Source organism: Mycteria americana, chromosome 2 (assembly GCF_035582795.1).
Source record: "Mycteria americana isolate JAX WOST 10 ecotype Jacksonville Zoo and Gardens chromosome 2, USCA_MyAme_1.0, whole genome shotgun sequence".
Taxonomy (NCBI): domain Eukaryota; kingdom Metazoa; phylum Chordata; class Aves; order Ciconiiformes; family Ciconiidae; genus Mycteria; species Mycteria americana.
The window spans coordinates 43,808,386-43,831,403 of NC_134366.1; the positions used below are offsets into that span (position 1 = coordinate 43,808,386).

General features: G+C 36.4%; 1 protein-coding gene across 1 annotated transcript in view; it reads right to left on the bottom strand.

Annotated features, from left to right (window-relative positions):
• Positions 1-23,018, bottom strand: part of TOP2B (DNA topoisomerase II beta) — a 67,026-nt gene that overhangs the window by 20,054 nt on the left and 23,954 nt on the right. Inside the window, exons 7-19 of the mRNA XM_075493174.1 lie at positions 21,857-22,069; positions 21,601-21,774; positions 14,217-14,318; positions 13,999-14,136; positions 12,302-12,440; positions 7,921-8,078; positions 7,072-7,197; positions 6,108-6,218; positions 5,916-6,021; positions 5,610-5,719; positions 3,323-3,415; positions 3,115-3,229; positions 532-653 (exon numbers count right to left, since the gene is read on the bottom strand). Of these exons, the coding sequence (XP_075349289.1) occupies positions 532-653; positions 3,115-3,229; positions 3,323-3,415; positions 5,610-5,719; positions 5,916-6,021; positions 6,108-6,218; positions 7,072-7,197; positions 7,921-8,078; positions 12,302-12,440; positions 13,999-14,136; positions 14,217-14,318; positions 21,601-21,774; positions 21,857-22,069 (1,707 nt within the window). The remainder of the gene's footprint in view (positions 1-531; positions 654-3,114; positions 3,230-3,322; positions 3,416-5,609; positions 5,720-5,915; positions 6,022-6,107; positions 6,219-7,071; positions 7,198-7,920; positions 8,079-12,301; positions 12,441-13,998; positions 14,137-14,216; positions 14,319-21,600; positions 21,775-21,856; positions 22,070-23,018) is intronic.

The following is a 23,018-nucleotide window of genomic DNA, read 5'->3' on the forward strand; positions in this document are numbered from 1 at the left end:
AAAGGGGCACAAACTGACTGCACTTACTACTGCACAAAATACTACTCATTGCTTTTAAAGGGAGAGAAGAAGGGATGGAGAGAGACTGTTAATATAGCAACTCTTGCTAATATTTCAGATAAATATAAACAAAACAGGAGACAGAAAGAAGCTTTGTTCCAACACTGTATCAGGTTTTTGAAGAACAGTATCTCTTCTTCTTACCTTAAAAGACTATATTTCTTGTTTAAGACAAAAATTGTCCTAGTGCATAATTCCTATATTCCTATGATTTGAGAATCTCGAAGTTACCTAGTTACCTGCTATTTCACCACAAACTATTTGGGATACCACTGTGCACAAAGACTTGGAAAGAATGGAAATATGCTGTCTTATTAAGCTATATATACTGTTTGGTTCATTTTCTTTAAAAGTAAATCTGTCATTAGTAGACATATAGTCGATAGGTTTGCAATTTCAACACAGAAAACATTTACCTAATATTTCATATAGGCTAAAAATCCTCACAACTTTACCATCCTTCATACTCACCTCCCCATGGTGATAAGCTGACATTTCAGCAACGGAACCAGCCAGCTGAGCAACCTTTACTTCACGTTTATCATTTCTCTTAAAGCAAGTGAATAAAACTTTGCGTTGCCCTGGTTTTAAACCTATTAAGAAGAATATCCCATTTTCAACACATACACAAGCATATGTTTTTAAGTAATAAACTTGTTTTGCCTTATTATCATTTCTAGTCTCTCAAAGGAAGCCTAAACATTAAATAGAAACAAATTCACACTCTAATGTTAACCAAATAACAAATTAGTATCTCAGTTCTTTTTAAAGTAATTAAAAAAAATATTTTACCAAACTGAAAAAGTTACCAGAAAAGTGGAAATGTAACCCTTTCAGCCGATCATTAATATGCAGAATACAGTACATCATTCTAATAAACAGCAACTTTATCCTAAATGTACAGCTTCCACAAGTCAAGAGTTGTTTCTTTCCAATCTACTCAGCAAAATCTTTTTACTAATAATATCAACACAAATTCAGCAATGACAAATGTAACTGTAGCTTACACGTATTTTAAAGGACTCTGAAATTTTACTTTTTGTGTGAAATTCTCAGAGACTCATTAAAATTCAACAAAAAGATGTGTTATTTGTCTCCCTTTTAGATCTTCTGAAGTTTAAGTTTTAAGAAAGAAGCCAGTCTCTTTCATCTTCTGATTTATTTGTATTGTTTAGGCACTTTAAGTACATCTGTGTGGAAGGGATTGCATCATTTTTTCTGCACGCTATCTAGAACTGATAACCAGTTCTAGATCATCTTTATTGATCTATTCAGTGTTTTAATTTGCATACATTTCTGAAATGCACTAAAATATTGCTATGTGTTACCGTTACTAACCTGGGTCAAACGTAAGAGCAAAAATTGAAAAAAAAAAGACACTGACTCCAATCTCCATTTCATTTAAATATGTAATATCCAATTTTCTTTACAATGGGCCTGCATCATGTTTTCCTATCAAAGATCTATTGAACGTAACAGACTTGGATGATTTCCTTTACACAAGGGAATCACCAAGGAGTAAGAGTGGTAACTAGTAACTGTGAAGAGATAGTCAAAATGTTCTTCCTCTTCATTTTTGCTGAGATTTGCCACCAGACTAGCCTGTTATATATCACCTGATGATACTGAAGAACAAAGAACATTGCTAGAGTACTACCTGCTGAACAGTTCACATATCCATGCCCAGAATGCAGAATTACAGCCAAAGTTGGCAGAAACAGATAGGAATTATATATAAAATATGTGAAATTATATGTGTAATACTGTACATACTATATATGTATAGTATATACTACATATGTATAGTGTCATACATAATGTGTGTAACACTGATAGCAATTATATATAATATGCATAATATTATAAATACATACATTATATTATACACACTAAATAAATAAATAAATATGTTCCCTTCTCATTTTCTTCCACTTCTGTAGAAGCAATCCTGGAGAACTTCAATTCAAATTAACAGTTATCTACTGCAAGTTCATTCTTTATTTTAAGTTTCAGCAAAATCATTCTGCTGTTTCTGAGAAAGCAGTCAGGGTAAAGTATGTTATAAGGAACAATGACCTCTTGAAACATGCAGCTCTACAGTTAATCTTCCTCCAGAGCAGTAAACCATGAAATGCTTGCATAGAGACTACCAGTTAATCCAAGCACCCAGCTATGGGAGGAAGTAAGTCTGGAGAAGCTGAAACAGAGACTGGCATTCTTTGATTCCCTAGACATGTATCTGCATACCTAACCCAGCCTCATTCTGCAGCAGAGCTGGAGATCCATCCTACCAGGAAGCTGCTACCCCTATCCACCTGTGAACTATTCCACTTTCTCATCTAAAATACAAAAAGCTCTTGCTGCATGAATATTTTGATTATGGGTCTGTAGTGTCAAGAAGGCTGACCACCTGCACTATAAAAAATGTACTGGAAAGTGGAGATAAATGGGCTTCCCCCCCCCCTTGAAACCTCAAGGCCTTTTTTCCATATCTTAGTAAGCATATGCATACTGACAATAATATAAGCAGAAATTCCTGCTCATGCTGTCTGTAGACAGTTTTAAAAATGAAGCTGTAGTGTAGAAAGCTGCTTCTTTTATTGTTTGTACTATTGCAAGGGGAGAGTTTGCAAGCCTGACTGACAGAACCCTAGCAAGATTACAGGAAAAGTTAGTAACCACTAAAACACTGCCTGTGGTATAAGACTGAAGGAAGAAAACATTTGCATCTTCATCTGCACTCAGCTGCCAACTTGAATTTTAATTATTATAAGCACTTAAAAGATTTGTTTTCTCTGACAGCTTGACTAGAAACAAAGCACTTCTATGGTCTAGGGAATAGGTCTGGTTAAGTAAAAAGGCTGCACAGCAACAGCTTAAACTTCCTCACAGAAGAAACATGGCAATTCCTTAGCATATGAATGATAACAAACAAAAATATAAAAGTTCTTATATTCTCTACTTAAATGCATTGATTTCCAATACAAATCACAGGTTTAAAAACCAACAATAAAGAGGAATGTTCCAACAAATTATAATGAATTATCAGCTTACCATCAACAAGGGAAGGAATAGATCTCTCGTTGTCTGAATTTGAGAAAAGGATCAATTCCTTGTTAATGAAGTCATTGTAAGTCAAATGTTTTGTTGCTGTACCATACAAAAATTGCTGAAAAAAACACATACGTTATTCATTCAATACAAAAACTACATTACATTTAACTCTCACCGACCAGATTTATTACTATTATTTAGGACTCACCTCAGGAAGGCCATGTAGCCGACGCTGTCGCCTGTCCTCCATGAAGTTTGTTAACCACTCTTTTCGGTCATCAATCTTCTTCTTACTGAAGGCCTGAAAAGATTCCAAGTACACTAAATTATCAGCATGTATATGTTTGTGTAAATGTATGTTACTTTAGTGAGAATTTTAAGTGCACTGCACTATCTGATCAAGTATTCAATAATACTTATTTGGATAAGATAATCTATATAACTGTTTACATTTAAGCAGCAGTACAAGCACATGACCTTTTGGACATTGTTGCACAAGGTTTTTCAAACTGACAGATATCTCGCTGATCATAATTTAAATTTATATTACTTTCCCAAAATCTGTACGCATTTAGACAAATCTTATCATTCTTATTCCTCTCTTCACATTAGAGTTGTCCTTTGATACACAAGTTTAAAGGTGTTGGGATCTTTCTCCACGTAATTTTAAGGTTGGTTTCATTCATTTAGACTGAACTAAAACCAGCTGTCACCAAGAAAATTAACTGAAGGTATTAGAAAAAATACCCCCCTCTTCTTGTCCTCTCCATGCCCTGTTTGCTGTCAGCCACAGAATGGCAATAATTTGTAGCTGTTCCCAAGTGGTTGGCCCTAGTCCTCTTAAGAAAATTGATAACTTGACAAAATTGACACTTCATGAAAAGACTAAGCCAGAATTTAGGCCAGCTGACCGAGGGCCTTAGTCTTCATGATGACAAGGTGTCACTTTAAAGCAACCACTTATCACTACAAAAAGACACAGGAATGTTCTGAAAGACTTTGTCCTGTTACAGAAATAGAGTTCCCCTCCAGTGAGTTTCTTCTCCAGAAGACTAAGACTAAGAGAAGAATACATAAAAACTGAACATGTGGTTTAAGCAAAATTTCAACTACTTTGGGAAAATTTTGTGAGTTGTTGAAGTACTGCCTTTTTTCCTCAGGAAATAACATATATAGAGACTCCATCACGTCCTGATTTCAACCACTCTCTGCATAATTTTTGTTTTCCTAGATTACAGCTATCATGAGGCCTGGTAGGGCCTATAATCTCACACCACCTATGCCCAGAGGTAAACTTGGGGCTGGGATTATAGCTATCATCAGAGAAAATGTGGATAGGAGTGTAAGTGAAGCTTCTGTTAACAGCTTCAGTACTAGTCAGTAGTTGTTCCTGGTGTAACAGAGATGACTAGTTTCATCCCGAATTGACAGAATATAATTTCAGACAACAGTGAGGGTCAGCCCTAACAAGTTATATGGCCTCAGGTATCAGCCTGTATATGAAGGTCTGTTTGCAGAAACAGAGCTCAGAATTTTAATCAGGGAGTTCAGGGTCTCTCCACCAATTGGTTTAATGTATATGCAAATATACAGACTCCTTTTCTATCCAGATGAACACACTTCTCTGGGACAGGGAACCATGGATTATATTTAAGTGCATCTTGGGCAGAAGTAAAATGAGTGGTACAAATAACTTCTGACACATCAGTCTGCTTTTCTTCAACAGAACAGATACCTACTATACCTTTCTGTTAGTAAAAACACATCATTTTACTAGATCCACAGTATAAGGAAAAAGTTGTTATACAACGAAAAAATTGTTTTGTCTAAGATGGGTATTTTCCCAGTTTTGTTTTTTCTCTCCTACCCCTTTTTCTCTCTAATATCACCTCCAATTAAAATAGTGAATAGTGAAAGTAGATAAAAGGTGAAACATTTCTTGAGAAAACAGCTTTATTCCAGACACTCCATCCTTTATCCTTCCACAAGCTCTCTTTTAAACACAAGTAATTTCCTGCACACAACTATCTACAAGATTTCAAATTCAAATATGTAGAACACATGCATGAATACATGTATGCCACACTGATATATCTTCAATGAATAAATAATTTATCTGATCTTATTTGCTCAGAAACAAAATTCAGATCCCTATGTAGATGTGAAGCATCATTTGTTTGGGCTCTGTTGCCTTACTCAGAATACTCTTTTGCATGTTCTGTCTTTAAAAGCAAGTCTGAAGTAACGTTTCTTGATATCCACACCACACAAAATTGATCAAAGCTACTAAGCAGAAGGTAGAGCTGATTTTGTAGCGTGGATAAGCTCTTATTCCAAAATTTAAAATCTTTTCCAAAAGCTTTTTTCTCTCCCAAAAGTATTTTTATCAGTCACTCCAAAAAAAAAAAATCCCTGTTAGGACTTCCTCATGTGCCACTTCAGTAAACAATGGAAACTAAAACGTATCATATAAAAGCACTTCTATAATTTCTTACCAGTGTAATGGCAGCATCATCTTCAGGACCAGCGTATCGAAATAAGATCCGATGTCTTTCCATGTCAGCAAAATATTCTTTTGCTTCTTTAGCAGTGCTGGTACCCAAACCTGTACAATAAAAAGAAATAGTTACTCCATATTCAAAATTTAGGTTTTATTATTTTACTCCTTTTATTTTACTGGAATATTATAAAATCATTACAGAAGATACTATCATGAAAACAGTGACAAATAAAACTTTGTATCACCCATTTATTATGTATTTTTAGATCCATGAGGTTCAGTTATTTGTTTTTAAACAAACCTTTGTAGTATTTTATCTTCCATGCTTTATGATTCTCCATATGTTTCTTCCATTCATCAAATTCAGGAATACTATAGAATGAAAGTTCTTGCTTATTTTTGCTTGCCTTTAAAAAACAAGAAACAAAAAACCTAATCAACTTTTCTGTTGCACTGTAAGTAATAAATAAAATCTCATTAACAGAACCCATACCTTTACAATAGGAGTGATGAATTCCTCAAGAAAACCATGTTTCAACAGTGATGGCCAGTTGTGATGAATAAAATTGATCAACAAGCCTTTTATGTGAGATCCATCCTGATCCTAAATCAGAACATGAAAACATGAGGTAATCTTACAAAAGGTCAGATCCCCCAAAACCACCAAAAAACCCACCCACTGGCCTGGATACATCAAAACAATGTCTATTGACAGAAAACACCAAAGGGGACAGTTAGTTTTAATTTGGATTCCAAACTGGACCTGGGTATAAAATAGCCACCTGTGAATGGCACTATCCCTGAGCTAATAATAAGCTCTTCCAAGCCAAGTGCACAGTTACAGCTCAAAGGTTTCTTTGCCTGTGGCATGTTTTCTCCGAGACCTAGACAGCTCTCCCAGACACCATGGAGCTGAACCTTTATGGAAGAAAGCCAAGCCTGGCCCACAGCTCTCATTGGTGTTAAGACGCTCGATAGTTCAACCTCTCTGGGAAAAAATAACAAAGCTTCACAAACACCCAAAGCATAGATACCTAGACTTCTAAAATCTGAACAATAGACACACACTTCATGAGATTATCCAAAAATAATTGCCTACATCCTTGTCTCTCCCAGACTTTCTAGCACTGCTACCTCATCTACTGTTCCCTTTTGTCCTTACTTTCAACATATTTTTGAGTTATCAAAAACATTCTTATTTATACATGTTTTTATTATTACTTTGGTGCCTCTGCTACTGTGTGGCAAAGCTCAGTTGTTCATTTGGAGTAACCGAAACAACATATAGATAAATTATTCTCATAAAGAAACCTCACACATTAGGAATTCCCTCTGAATACATCCATATGTCATAACACAGAGGCAGGTTATAATGCACAAAAATGTAACTTATCAAATTGCAGCAAAACACATTTTAAGAAGCTCTGTATATTAAAACCTGTGAATTTCAGACTAACCTGATCTGTCATGATCATAATTTTTCCATATCTCAAACTTTTCAGGGACTCTGGATCTTCATAGCTTTTCTTGTATTGTAGTCCAACTATTTTGATGATGTTGTTGATTTCTGCATTTTCCATAATCTGTATAAAAAAGTTATTGTTGCAGTCAGTGTAAAAAGCAGAAATTCAAAAATATCCCAATCTTTTTTAGGTGCAGTTTATAGCTACTTTTTCAATGCACCCCTACCTCAACTTCATAACCTTTTTATCCCCAGCCCCCTTGCAGCCTTCACACTTGAAAACATTTCTTCTGTACGTGCAAATTCTCAAGACTGCACCACTCCCTTTCTCCTCTACAGCAAGAGCACTTTGGGTCCAGAAGTCAGGGGGAAAAGTGCATGTAACAAAAAGCCATCTCACAAAGCTGCCTTCTCTTTCCACTATTTCTATGGGCACCTGCAACACAACTCTTATTACAGACAAAGTATGGAGGGCAGCAGAAGTAATGTGATGGGATAATGCTGCTGCTACTGCCTCACGTTGGGAGTCAATGAAATCACATGGCAATGGAGAGAATATAACATTTTAGGTTTTTTAAGTATTCATGTAAAATGTTGATATGAGTCATAGCAGAATTTCCTTGCAGTTGTGAATCAATGAACTTTATCATCCTAGTACTGTACTACTACACTTAGTATTTCCAGGCTTATCCCAGGCTTTGAAGTAGCTGGTACTTTATGAAATCCCAGCCACAAAATTTTCATGAAAAAATAAAAATTAAAATATGAAGATGTAACCCTAGAAATCAAAAATAAACAGGAGACATCCATTTGTCAGCTAAAAGGAGATGACAAGACTACTTACCTGTTTGTGAGAAGCTTCTCGAACATTGAGAATTTTACCCCTGAGTGGGAATACTCCATATCTGTCTCTACCAATGACACCTAAGCCAGAGACAGCTAAAGATTTGGCAGAGTCTCCTTCTGTTAATATTAATGTGCAGTCCAAGGAATGTTTGCCACCTGCAGTCCAGGAAGATGTAAAAGCAAGGCAAAAAAAAAGAAAGCATAACTTTTAAACTCAAATAATAGAAATACAATTGAATCAGTCATGAATATTCTTCCTACTCTACATCAGGTAATTTAAATAGGGTGAATTTCTATTTTTAGGGACGGCCCTCCAGACCACTAAAACCACACCACAAGAATGAGTATCTTTGCCCTTAGCAATACACTACGGATTGCTATGAACAAGGAGCAAAATAGACAAAATGGGATGCAATGGTGGCGAATCTTATGTAATGGTCCCCACACGTCTGCATGAAAAAAAAAAGACAGATTGCTTCTGTACCTTTACTACTTCATTTTTCTAGCTGCAAATTTCTTACACACATACATTATGCATGTCTGAGTTATATACAGGAGTTATTTCCCATTCCGCATTTCCCCTTTCCTCACAATATATTTTCAGAAGTAATTTATTAAATTATATTTTTGGGGTTTTTTTATTGTCCATCAGCTGAAGCCAGGCAACTGTAAGAAAAACTTGACAGAAAAGCTCAACAGATCAGAACATTTGCACTTATTATACATTCTCAGAACTTTCTCAAAAAGAAGAAACAAATCTTTACTAATAGTGTAATTTTGATTCTACAAGACACACTGCATTTCGGTGCCTGTGTGTCCAGTGTGCTCAAAACTGGTATGAGATGTATGTTTTGTTTATTGCAACTGCAATAGTTGAATAGATGTTCTAAATAATAAGCAGGCTCAAAAAAGGAACCCACCCTTTTCCAAGGGTGCAAATGCTCATTAAGCAGTTTTCCTATTTTATCAAGGCCAAGTGGTAGGAAAGACTGCAAAAAAACTTCAAGCTGGTTGAGTCTCACCTACTGTTAATAAGATAGTTTTGAATACATTGGCATTTAAAATAGGTACTTTGATTTGCCTTTACCTGGTAGGTAAAAACAACCCCGCATTTCCTACTACACAGAACTTACATTCAATATCTTTGATCTTCTGAATCAGACATATGGCTTAATATAATCTAAATTAGGCAGCTATTCACACTGTATCAAAAGGCGTCAATAGCTACCATGCTATCAGCAAGGTGGAATCCAAATACCAAGAAAAATACTAGTCTGCTGTTTTAGAATATATGAGAGTCAATTTTTTTTTCCTAAATGAACTGCAGAAAACACATCTGAATATCATCCAGGTGCACCTTCTTCTGGAATGGATGCAGTCATTAGCAATTAATTTCATGGAAACACAATGTGCCAGGTATTTTCCTGAACACAGCTCTAAAGAACTTAAAGAGAAAACTACATGAACTGGTAGGTTCAAAGAACGCTTTTATGCTTCATCAGATTTAGTAATCTAGCTGCTCCCTTAACAATCCTATACTCCTATTCCTAGTTCTTTATTTTTCCTTTCATTTCTACCTCTTCTCCTCCAACAAACCATAGAACTATGTATACCTCATCAAGATCTCAAGAAAGCAAGAATGACCAGGTATAGGACTCAGTACCTCATTCTTTCCAGTGGGAAAGGAAATCTGCAGCAAGTACATCACTGTACAGATACATCTCTCTCCTATTCCTAAGTATTAACCAGTATTGATTCAAAAATTCAGTGGTACCTGGCACCCAAGAAACCTGTGGATGCTGGACCTCAGCTACAAATTCACTCCTGAAGTAAAAATGAAATCTAAAAACCACAGGAGGAATTAAAACCAGAGGGGTCTGTGGCCAGACACTATTCTCTCCCAGCTGCACTGGACTACTTCAGTCCAACAACTACTGGCACCTGCTATTAGAAACCAAAGCCAACCCTGTTCCCTCATCTGATTGGGGTGCTTATGAAAGTGTAATTCCTGGGATCCTTACAAATATTTATTTGTCCTGGAACATAACTACACCAAATAAGACTACTGTTTTTTGCTGCCAGATTACAGATAACCTCTGTGTGACATGTATGAATGTCCTGAAGCAATCTCCCTGAATCTATATCTTCATGCATCAGTTAAACCTTTTCTCCAGCTTATGGGGAGGTCTGAAATTCTTTTGAAAAGACTATTTAGAAGTGTGTAACTCTTCACAATATGCTTAGTCATGTGCACATTCATAGCAAACATTCATAAAGCAAAGAGTTGAATTTTTTGGACCTAGAAGTGATCATCACCTCTCACACACAGAAAGAGCACGTACAGCCCTTACTTCACCTCACCCTGAGAATCCCCAATCCTTTCTATTAAGATGCCAAAGACAGAAAGAAAGAAAGACTGATAGTTCTACAGTGTTTTGTCTGTGTACTCATTAAAGAATTTCCATGGCACCAGGACTTCCTTTTCCCCTTATGTTAAGAAGCATCAAGCTTTCAGTCAGATGCAGTCACCAACTAAAGTTCATTGAGACAAGTTCTCAAGAGCAGAGCAACCAACACACACTCAGCCACACTGAAGGAGTCACTCTTCTGTATCATCTTCTGCCTTCCCTTTCTCAATGAAAGCAGCTTTCCATTGAGGTCAGAGATCCTGATTATAGTATTAGCCTAGTTCTTGCACAAAAAGAACAAAAGATTCCCATTGCTTTTCAAGAGCAAACAGATGATCAGTATGGTACCTTCATCTTTAAAAAGAATGGACTAAAGAACTTTTTACTAAATGTATTACTTGTGATCTTCCAATTTAAAACATCTCTGCCAGTATATATAACACTTCAGAAAGTCAGGCCTAGTGTGAATATGACAACACATGTATTCAGAAACTAAATGCCTCTCTGCCTTCCTGTGCATCCACCCCGAATATGCAATGCTTTCAATGTGAGAAATCTAATGTGTTCCAGATCTTCAATAAACCAGTACCTGGGTAAGCCTCCCTGGGAGATGCAGAGTTCCTGCTCCTCATGTAAGAATAACTAGGCAGCAGAGAAATACCTGGGTAACAGGAATCCAAGCCATGCAAAACTTTAAGCATCAGTGTTGAGCCCAAATGAGTCTCTACATGCTTTCTTAGTTGAGGAAGTTCCAGGGTAAAAAGCAATGTAATATTTTATTAGCACCCCTGTTAAAGGTTCTTCCTTCCCCTCACCCTCAGTGAATAAAACTGGGTAAGAAGTGATTTTGAAGCATAGTCTCCAAAGCAGAGCTAAAAAAAACTATGAAGAAAGTGTATCCAAAATCATTTGTCATGTTATTTACGAGCACTAGGCTTGATATCCATAAAAATGCAGCACTTCTCCAAGCACATGATCTTCTAGGCAAGAAAAATACCAGGAACATGCATCTAACTAAGGAATAACAATTCCAGAAGCAAAATACTAGTTAAAGGAAACATGATTATCAACTTTTGAGGCAAAATATGACATCTGAATAACTGGAAAAACAAAACTCAATTAAAAACATTAATAACCTGAGCCCAAGGAATCAAAAAGAAAGGGAGGAAAATTAGAACTCATCATCTCATCAAGTCATCTTTGACTTCAACACTGGAGCTCAAAAAAAAAAAAAAAAGCCTCTTCACCAGTCTTACATGCTTTTACCTACTTAACCCACCACCTACTTCATTGCAATTTCTCCATCTTTGCTTAATATAAGGATGTATTAAAAATCAACTAACATTAACACAGACTGGCAGCATTTCAAGCTCTTTAGTCATATGTGCCCCTCCAATAATTCAAGGACATCTCACATCCCATTGCTATTAGCACAAAGATTGCCAGCTGATCCTGATTCCTATCTGTGCTAGGAAGCAAGCCAGCAGAGATTGCCAGTTTGCCCTATATCCCCAGACAGAAACCTAATGGCATTTAAAAATCTCATGAAAAAAGTCTCTTGAACCATTCCCTCAGGTCTGCACACTATGTGATCTACTTCCTATAGCTTGTGACCCTATAAAGATGCTGATCTTTTTATATTAGAAAGGTCAAGAAGACTAGTCACCTCCAAACTAGAATATTGGTAACACTATTTAGCTGGAAACCACAATTAGAAAATACATGCTCTTTCAATATAGAACTTGACTGCCACTTTTTTTCAGCATTATTAATTCTCTACCCTAGAGAGGATGGTGTTCCTAATATCAAACACACCATCAGGCTTTAATTCTAGCTCTAGAAAGTTTAGAAAACCAGAAAGATTTTTATTAAAAAATAAACATAAGGATGAGAAATAAAGTCAGGTTTAAAATGATGATTTCTGTGAAAAATCTATGAAACATTGAAGACATTAAAAATAAGTGCTCTTACCAGCATCATTAGCATCATCCAGTTTCGGAATGCCCTTGATTTTACTGTGTTTCACTGATGAACATTTTTTGTTCAGTTGAGTTTGTGCCTTAAATTTGACCCAATTCAAAATACTCTCTATGATACCACAGTTAGAGGCCTATAAGCAACAGATCAGAATTGTGGATGAGAAAAGTAAAGCTTCACACAGCAGATTCTTATCTCTCAATTTTAAGTCACTGATCTAACACTGTTTCTCAAAGCCTTCTAAATTTTAAAAACTGCAACATATAAGAGGTCAAGGAATTAACACATACCTTACTGTCTAGCATTTTATGCACACACAAGCAAAACACAACACTCACACAGCTTCTTTTCCACCCCTTGTATAATTGGTGGAAGGAGGAAAAGAGGACTGAGACCTATTAAGAGGTTGTCTTATGTTGTGTGGTTGACGTGCTGAGACATTTTAGGTTCTAAGCACCTGCTTCCTGGACTTTGACAGCAAACAGTAATCTCATGGGATATTTATGACCGTTTAAAGTTTCTTTGGAAATGACTGAAAATGTCTGAAAGACAACCAAAAGCATTTAAGAATACATTTAAACACATCTGCAGAAAAAATAACATATAGCATGTTTTCTAAACTAAAACTGCTTTAGGTTTGGTCTCACATCAAAAGAAAATACAGGTGGAGCAAAATACTGTGAGCTTTGGCTTTTCATTATCCCCCATAATACAGCACTCATTGGTTAGAGATTCTGCTGCACATTTAACACCTCTGGAGATGAATGCTCACTTCTGGGAATATTAGAAACACTGTAAATCAAACCTGCTGATAGAAATACTACATATATAACAAAATCTGAAGAATTAAAACAAGATTGTGTTGTGTTATTTTTTCCTGTAAGTTCTATAAGAACATCACCAGTAACACAGAATTAGAATAGAACACTATACAATTAGGTTTTGATGCCAAGAGTATTAGCAGTGGCACCATTCTCCTTACTACTGGAGTTCCAGTTATGCTACTGGCACTAAATAGGACTTAGTATAATGAGTTCTGGCTAACAGAATTCTACTTTTCCTTCCTTGTATAAAAAAGTAGTAGAGGAAAACCCTCTACCATATATTTCTACTAATACATTCATTTAGAGTAGTAATTCTTAGCCTGTCTACAGCCAAAATTTCTAAACTTGTTGCCTGAGAATAATGATCACTTTGAATACTACAGTCACAATTTCGCATTTCCTTGATTACTGGAAGAATAAGTAAATGTGACATGTTCCCTCCCTCTCTTTTCATTTCAGTGAAAGAGAATAAGACTGGTATCAAATAATAATGTAGACAACTTTCATTTGTCTTCATTCAATTTCTCAACTTCAGAAAAATATTTTAACACAAAAAATTGGTCAAGACCTGTGTTTAGGTTTTAAGACTCAAATTCATTTCACCAATATAAATACCAGAATCTCCAACAAATTAGCTGATAAGGTGAAGCTTGCTTTTAAATCCAGGGCAACTGCCAAAACACAGTCATTGCTTCCATTATTAAGGCCAGAGAATGAACAGAAGTTCCTCCATCCCATTTTCATAGTATGCTAATGTCACTACAGTACCATAATGCAATAATTAGTCTTCTGTTACATAACATACATACACTTGATCCAGTATGTCAATTCCTGCTTCACAGAAAAAAAGAAATATGCTTTACTTACTGCTTTAAAAAATTTCTCAGATAGCTGGCACTTGGACCCAAAACTTTTAGGCTGCAATGTCATGTTTTCCTTTGTCTGGGAATCAAATGATGGGTTTTCAATCAAGCAATTAACAAAAACCCATATATGATTCTTCACCTGTTGAAAACATAGAAACCAATTTACTCAACAAAATTACCACATTCAATTTTTCAATATTTTTGTATAAAGTCACTTGCCTGAAATGGTTTCACTGAAACTCCAGCTTTATTCTTCTTTTTCACTACTTCTATCAGTTTGCCCACAACCTGATCCACCACGTAGTCAACATGCCTACCACCCTTAATGAGGGAAGAGAAAAAAAAAAAAAAAAAAACAAACAAAACCATTGAATTTCCTAATAGCTTTTAGCTGTATTAACAAAGTTCCTGTACTCATACTTAAATTTGAAAATCCATGCACATTAAGTTGCAGCATAACAAAGGAAAATTTGTTTTAAAGTTTCTCTTTCACGTTATTCAGTCTTCATACAAGTGACGATGATGGATGTTACACGAAACAGAAGAAGCAGAAGACCTTTCATTCACTGTACAGTGCTGGACTTCAAATGTAGCTGCTTACACCTTAAGAGCATGGCAGATCTGAAAATTACTCTGTAGCACTGGGACGGTACCTGCAACACCACATGGCTGTCAAGAGGTATCTTTTTTAACAGGCACATAACCTTGGACAAAAACCATCACACATTTGTTCATCAAATTAAAGTTTCCCCATTTGGTTCATAAAAAAGCGTTCAAGAGCTCACCCTCAAATATACAGCACCCATGCCTATTCCTTCCCAAAAGTCATCTCACCTCTTCTTAGCTGTATTTACAGAACTCTCTGAATAAACGCCATTAGCATTCTTTGCCAGCCTTGGGCTTATGCAAGGGCAAATGGAGAGCAAACTGCAAATAGCCAACCACAAGATCCAGAAAACTCTAAAATAACAGTGCAAGATAACCTTAAGGAGATGAGCAGTTCTCCTTAAAACTCACCAGAGACTAAACCTGCTCCAAATTCATACCTGATGTAGCAACAAGAGATACATAACAGAGAATGCAGTTAACCGTAAGATGGCAAACCAACCCCTTAGGAGACCACAGGGCAATAACTTGTAGCTACATAGTCATGTTGCCACCTGTCTTGTAGCAAACAAGAGCAGTCAGCTGGACTCCCTTACAGTTACAGCTCAAATGCAGAAGAAAAAAAAAAAAAGGCTTATAAGCAATTTCTTGCATCATCACGGTGAGGGGGAAAAAAAAAAAAAAAGAATATATAGGATTTTCTTCCTCCGTTGCACCATAACAGCTGAAAGTGAAACATTCACAGTGCCTGTCACCATTCTTCCCTTTACCAGAGAAAAAAGAGGGACTCTGAGTACTGGTTATCCTTGCTTAAGGCCTTTCCAACTAGATATTTCAAGTGAAGCCATTATTGCAAGAAAACTTTTGGTGGAGGCAGTGTATTCACCTCCTCACTATGATCCCTAGCACAACAGACCCTGAGGAAGAAATACTTATGTACTTAAACTTTCGAAGTTGTAAGTCAGAAAAGTTACCTTTCTGAAGCCATATATAACTCATGCTTTGCAATATGGCAGGGTGATGAAAATACATATTATTTTCAATGTTTACATAGTGGTTTTACTATTGATGAAATTCAGTCTAACTAGGGAAGCACTAAGCATTTGAACACCTTCAGAAGGTGCCCCAAAGCTTCTAGCATCTTCTCTAGCTACAATTCTCTTCGGACTTAAACTTTAAACCAGCTACAAAAAAAAAAAAAAAAAAAAACAAAACATACTGCTAGAAGACAAGTAATTTTGAGATTAAATTGCTTGGAAAATAAAGGCATTTCATATAAGCTTTCTGGGAAAAAAAAAAGGTCTATTACAGATCTGTTACATCCTAACAATGACTACTGATTTACATGTGTAAAAGAAACCTAACAATCATGGGGTATATTCTACAATGCAGAAGTAGTCTGAATCAGGACCACTAGTAAAGACTAGTCTAGAATAGAATATTTCAGTTGGAAGGGATCTACAATGATCATCTAGTCCAACTGCCTGACCACTTCAGGGCTAACCAAAAGTTAAAGCATGTTGTTAAGGACATTGTCCAAATGCCTTTTAAACGCTGACAGGCTTGGGGCATCGACCACCTCCCCAGGAAGCCTGTTCCGGTGTTTCACCATCCTCTCGGTAAAGAAGTGCCTCCTAATGTCCAGTCTAAACCTCCCCTGATGGATGCAGCTTTGAACCATTCCCATGTGTCCTATCACTGCATACCAGTGAGATGAGATCAGCGCCTCCCTCTCCACTTTCCTTCCTCAGGAAGCTGTAGAGAGCAATGAGGTTGCCCCTCAGTCTCCTTTTCTCCGAACTAGACAAACCCAGTGTCCTTGGCTGCTCTTCATAGGACATTCCTTCCAGCCCTTTCACCAGCTCTGTTGCCCTCCTCCGGATGCATTCAAGGACCTTCACATCCTTCTTAAATTGTGGGGCCCAGAACTGCACACAGTACTCAAGGCGAGGCCACACCAATGCTGAATACAGCGGGATAATCACCTCTTTTGGCCGGCTGGTTGTGCTGTGTTTGATGCACCCCAGGATGCGGTTTGCCCTCTTGGCTGCCAGGGCACACTGCTGACTCACATTGAGCCTGCTGTCAACCAGCACCCCCAGATCCCTTTCTGCAGGGCTGCTCTCCAGCCACTCCTCTCCCAATCTGTACTTGTGCCTCGCATGACTCTGTCCTAGGTGCAGAATCCAGCATTTGGACTTGTTAAATTTAATCCCAATAATCATAGTCCAATGCTCCAACCTATCTAGATCCCTCTGCAAGGCCTCCTTTCCCTCAAAAGAGGCAATAGCACCTCCCAGTTTGGTATCATCAGCAAACTTGCTAATGGTGCATTCAACTCCTGCATCCAGATCGTTGATAAATACATTGAACAGGACTGGCCCTAGAATTGAACGCTGAGGGAACACACTAAAACAGCACAAACTTATGTCATAGATAAAACATTCCAGATTAGGAAGAACAACTAGTATTTGAAGGTATGTATCCTGTAGTCTTTAATTCTATGGAACAATGACTACTGAAATTGCCTAAACCAATGGTGACAAACATGTTTAAAGATTTACAAGTCCAAGGTGACACAACCTCCCTTACAGGTAAAATAGCAGGCTTGCTTCAGAAAGATGTCAAAAATATGAATGGTCCTAAAGCCCTGGATATCTGAAAGCTGCTTACATTTTTGATTATTCAAATGCCTTCCTTTAAATTTACAGACAAAAAGGTTCAAATAATAATAAAATGCTAAATTCTAGTGGCTGTTATAGAAAGTTCATAATGCTTTGACTAAAATTTATTATCTTGTAACAAAGGATGGAGTGATGCAGGCATATCCTATACAATTAAAACATACCTAACTCAATGCTAAATATTTTACACAGAAGATCACCTTTGCTTAACATCAATTAGTGCCTTACAAAAATACAGACTAAATAATGGTTCCTGTTCTGACCAATTTGCATTACGACAGACAAAATAACGAAAACACATCTATGGAGACATTCATCATCAGGTAACAAACAAAAAAACCCTCCTTTAAAGCTGTTTTAAAAACAGAACTGAGGAGAAAAAAAGCTTTTGATGGGTATGAGGAAGAATAGAATAGATAAGAGATAAGAAATAAGAAATGGGAAACAACTAAACTAAGAAAGAACAGCAGCCAAAAAGACAGAGGAAAAGAAGGAACTAGCAAGCAAAAATCAAAAGTTAGGATTCTACATTTTAAGGCAGAGTATGCATCTGAAAAGGCTGAAGATGATGTAAAGTGGTTGAATTGATGGGAGATAGTGGCTGTGCTCTCAGCTTCATGTAGAAAGTAGAGATGAAAAGAAAAGAGAAGAGGTAAAAAAAATAGCTTAAGATGGTAAATATTATTAGTCATAACCAAAACCAGTACTTGCACCTCAAAGAAACCATCTATGGTTTCTGTCAGTCTCTAGTGTCACCTACTAAACAGCAACACAAACCACTAGTGTGTTTTAGAAGCACCATAGATACAAGTATTTTTTCATGGCATTTCTTCTTAAAAAAAACAACAAAACAAACAAAAAACCCCAAGCCCCACCAAAATTAAAACACAACAGTTTTTATTCACATATGGATGATGGCGTTTCAGCATAGGAAAGTTCAAGTGAAAGTTGATACATCGACATCCTGCCACTTTAAAGAAAAATAAAACCATTTCCAAACTGTAAAGAAAAGCTACTACAGGAAAGTATCAAATTACATGTTTAAAAAAACATTCCACATTTGAATGGCAATTTTAAAGTGCATTACTTTTACTCACCACATTACTGAAAACTTATGCTTATGGGAATATCTCAGTATATTTTTGTATTTACAATTTTAGCGATTTTTTTTTTTTTTGCAATTTTAGCACTTCAAATATTTTGCTAAAACTAACATCTGACACATCAAAAATTAGCTACTTACCAGTAATTCTTGTTCGTAGAAGATATCAGTTACTATAACAGTTCCCCATTCTTGTGTCCATTCTTAGTGTGTAGCATTGAGTGAGGGATGTTCAGAGCTCAAAGTTGGGAACCTTTCAACCGTCTCACCAGTAGGTGGCACATTTACCCACTATAGAAGCATAACAGCCTATAACTGCCCCAACTGTCAGTGCATTTGAATACAAGACAGAAAAAGAAAAATACCCTCTACATCTAGAGGGCTGTCAATGACTATTATGACTACTGTATTATGAGAAAGAGCACTAAAACTGCATAACCTTCTTTTCCCAGAAGTTAACCATTATGACTGAATCCCAGTCTTGCAAGCTTCAGGATGCAAAGACATGTAATGAAATGGTAACAACTAAAATCTTAAAAATGAAGCTTAGACTGGCTCCTATATACATTCTATTCATATCGTCATCCATAGTCAACAGCCTTGATTAATTCCGAGGTAAGCCATATTTCAATTCTATGGACAGATAAATGGTTCATATGGCAAACAATTTCAGAAGCCAATTATAAATTTGAAATTTTCATTGAATTAACTATACAAATAAAATCCTAATTTCTTTTGCATTTGTTTTCTGTTATGTTTATTTTATTAGAATAAATCTGAAAACATCAAGTTCTGGAATGGTCCTGAATTTCTTGCTGAACTCCAGCAAATTTTAACAGGCTGGGATGCTCCCTCCACCCTAGTCTACTATCTGACACTGCATCTGTATTAGCTGAGCATTTCTGCTAAAACGATGAGTAGTATTACAGTTAGCAGTGCCACCATATTAAAAATATCATTAGATTGTTATGTCAATAACTGAAGTTTCTACTACAATTTCTACTACAGCTACTATTTGAAACTGAGAACTTGAGAAGACCATGTTTAATCAGTTTATACACAAGTCCCACCAAAAGGTTATTTGTACAACCATAATAGCTACAAACATTCTCTCAAATGCTGCCTCAGAGCCTGAAGTCAAATTCTGTAATGGTCTACTGTGGCAAAATTGTGAATAAATGGGGACCTGACCAAGGTAACAAATTTACAAGAACAAAGCAAGGGAGTTGTGCCTCAACATACTGCCTGACCTTCTACACACCCCTCAAAAAAACCCCCCATCAACCTAAAAAAAAACTTGTTTGGAATTTAAAGCAAGTTTAAAAAAGGTGGAAGGGAAGTTACGACTGGGTGAAATTTATCCAGAAACAGAAATGAAAAGCTTTCAGCAAACAGCGATAAATAACCAAAAAACAGCTGAAATGAGCTCCTCACCTGTTAGCAGATAAGGGGACAGGCAGTTGACGCAGTTAGTTACTAGCCATTATGTCTCATCAGTGGGTAGTTGCACATCAATTGCTGGTGAGGTGGTTCACCGGCCCCGAACATTCCACATCCAGTCACACACATAAGGCATGGATCGGGAGAGTGGGAAAAACTAGAAATTACAACACTTACCTTTGAAGAATACACAGTACTTTTTCTATGAATTTTCTTAAAGAATATATGATAACAATGTACGTGTAACTGCATGACGGGTGAAAATTGATCCAAAAGAGTCAAATACAAAATCTTTTGAGTAAGTGTATGCACTATATTTAACTTAGGAGTCAATAAGCATTCATTTTTTTCAAATGCATTTTCTTCACCTGATTATCAAACACTATTAAGTTTCTCTACATTGCCAGCTTCTTCGTAAAGGTATTGTATATATCTTTAAGGTCATGCTATTTTTCTTCTTTATGTTGCATAAAGAGGCCTGAATTAAAAGTTTTAACTTTTCAACTACCAGATACATTTGTTATCCCTAGTTTTTACAATTATCAGATAAGCATTTGATTAAAATGCACACTTAGAAAGTAAATATTCTACAATTAAATAAACTATCACTCTTACCACTGAACACTGGTTCAGCTACACTGAATATGACACTAGAAGAAGTTATGTAGTAAAAATTATATCCCACCAAAACACTGGCTACACATCATCTACCACCCAGATTAACACTGGTATTTCTGGGCACCCACCTAGACTGGGGACCCCACTTAGTGTAACTACTGGTGCTTATGAACCACTTGTGCTACCATTAGAATTTTCTTCCGTTTGACTCTTTTAGAAAAGCTCTGAGCAAGGAGGGGTTTTTAAGTGTCTGATTACAAATTCTTATCTTTCTCATCCTTTGGGGAATCTCATGGTTAAGATTCCCTAAAATCAGCCTCATCAATCACTCGAATTGCTTGACTGTTGTTAGATCACTCATCTGGTGCAATTTGTGAACAGTAGAAATGACAAAGACTTTCTTTCACCATGGTCAATCCCAGATCCCTAAACATGGGCCACACCAAACTGGTATAAATGAAGTTATGCTGGCTGATTTCAGGTGCTTGCCTTGGTGCCTGAGCACCCCAGCAATTTGAGAAGCATAAAGATTGTACTTCAGTATGCTGAGCATATTGCTGCTTCATCATAACTGAAGATTTGCTATGAGATCATTTCACTACTACTGTAATTGGTAATAAGTGCAGAGAACACCTGGATCCCCTTATATAGAAACACAAATAGAAGAAAATTAATCTCAACATTTCAGGCCAGTTTTATACATCATAAAGCAATAAATGGAAAGCCATTTTTCAAGAACACCAAAAGCCATTTTTGCCCTCCAAAACTTGCTACTACTAGCTTTAAAGGAGTTTGTACATTTTTTAACTTAATTTCAGAATTATTTTATTACAATGTGTTAAAAAAGGAAGGAATAAAATAGTTCCATTCATTTTACATTTAATCAATACCGTGTATGCTCACATAAGACAGACATCAGTATCACTGATAATGATTACTAGTGTTTTAAAAACTAGTGCATATTCAGAAATACTGCTATGAATGTATTTTGATTGCAATCAATTGCTCTGTCAGATCCCCTCATGCAACGGATTCTCTCACCTGTTTGTTTTTAGTAACCCAGATGTATTTTTTTATCAAATATCTGACTGGGCATAACCTTAGCACACATTTTTATTATTTACATTTTTTATCATTTAATATAACTACTCACCTTTGTGGTAGCTATACTATTTACAAAGCTGATTTGCTGAAACCCTTTTTCACTTAAAGTGAGGCACACATCCCATCGTTCATTCACAACTTCATGAATAACTTTGAGTGCAACTCCAGTTTCGTCCAGCTTGTCTTTTACGTAAAGATCTACATAACTGCGAAATCCATTTACCTATGAGTAATACAGATAACAATTACTATTCTTTGCATAAAATACTCAGTACACTTAAAATATTTTAAAATTAGTCTCTTACAGGTAATTTCTTCCCATTCAACATGACTTTGACTCCTTTGCATGACCCAGCCAAATCATAGGCTCTTCTTGTCATGAGGGCCACAATATCCTTATCAAGTTTTTCCATTTTAAATTTAGATAGATCTGGCTGGAATGTAATGCATGTGTAGTCGTCACCATCAAAATGCTTAATCTTGGATTCAGAGGTCTTCATCATGTTGTTCATCCAAGTCTTTGGAAACAAAACATTTTAGACGTTAGTTTACAATACATGTTACCCTCCTCCTTTGTTCAATTTTCCAGCTATGCTAGGATCGCAACAGCTACACAACAAAAAGCTCACAAACTTCTTTTAGAAGTTTCCTCTGGTCAAATACTACGCATAACATTAATTGCTCTACCAAGATTTGCACAAGTATCCGTGACAGCAGATTTGTGGTTTCTGTAAATATGCAGGTATCATTACATTGATGGACATAATTCTAATGCAAATAGGGCCCACCACAGAACTGTCTAAATTAGATACAAGTGAGCTAGCTAAACAGTCCTTATTGCCCATCAGTTTAACGCTTTCATCTACTACACACTTCTATAAAGAAGCTTATTAGTCCCTGTGCAGAGACTCAGTCGTCTCTGAGGCAGCATCTTAGTGGCTGTGCAGTGTACCATAGCATGCTTCTTGACAAACCAACTCGCTCAGAATTGACTTAGGAGTCTTGGTATTGTTCCCTGTTTAAGAACAGGGACACATTTATAAGACCAAGCAGAACACCTACTCACAGCATATATCAAAGTTCAGTTGTATTAAGTTTTCACTATTTTTGAAAATACTGGAAAACAGAGCACTTTACCTAAGTCGTAAAGCATGTCATTTTCAAAAAGTACACTCAAACCAATATTAATTTGCTTTTTGGCAGTCAGCAGAAAATATTACATTTTTAAAGAGACAGGTAAAACCATTGAAATGTATTGTTTATGTAGTGACATGACAGCATAACCAGAAATTAATTACTTGTCCAGAAAAAAAGAGAAGGAAGCCACCAACTGGGAAAGACTCCAAAGCCAAGGAACTTTGGTATCTAATACTCTTAACAAAGTTCTTTTAGAAAGGTGGACATCTCAAAGCTATACACAGCAGATCAGATTACATTCAATCCTTGGTCTGTGTGCTAACAATGATA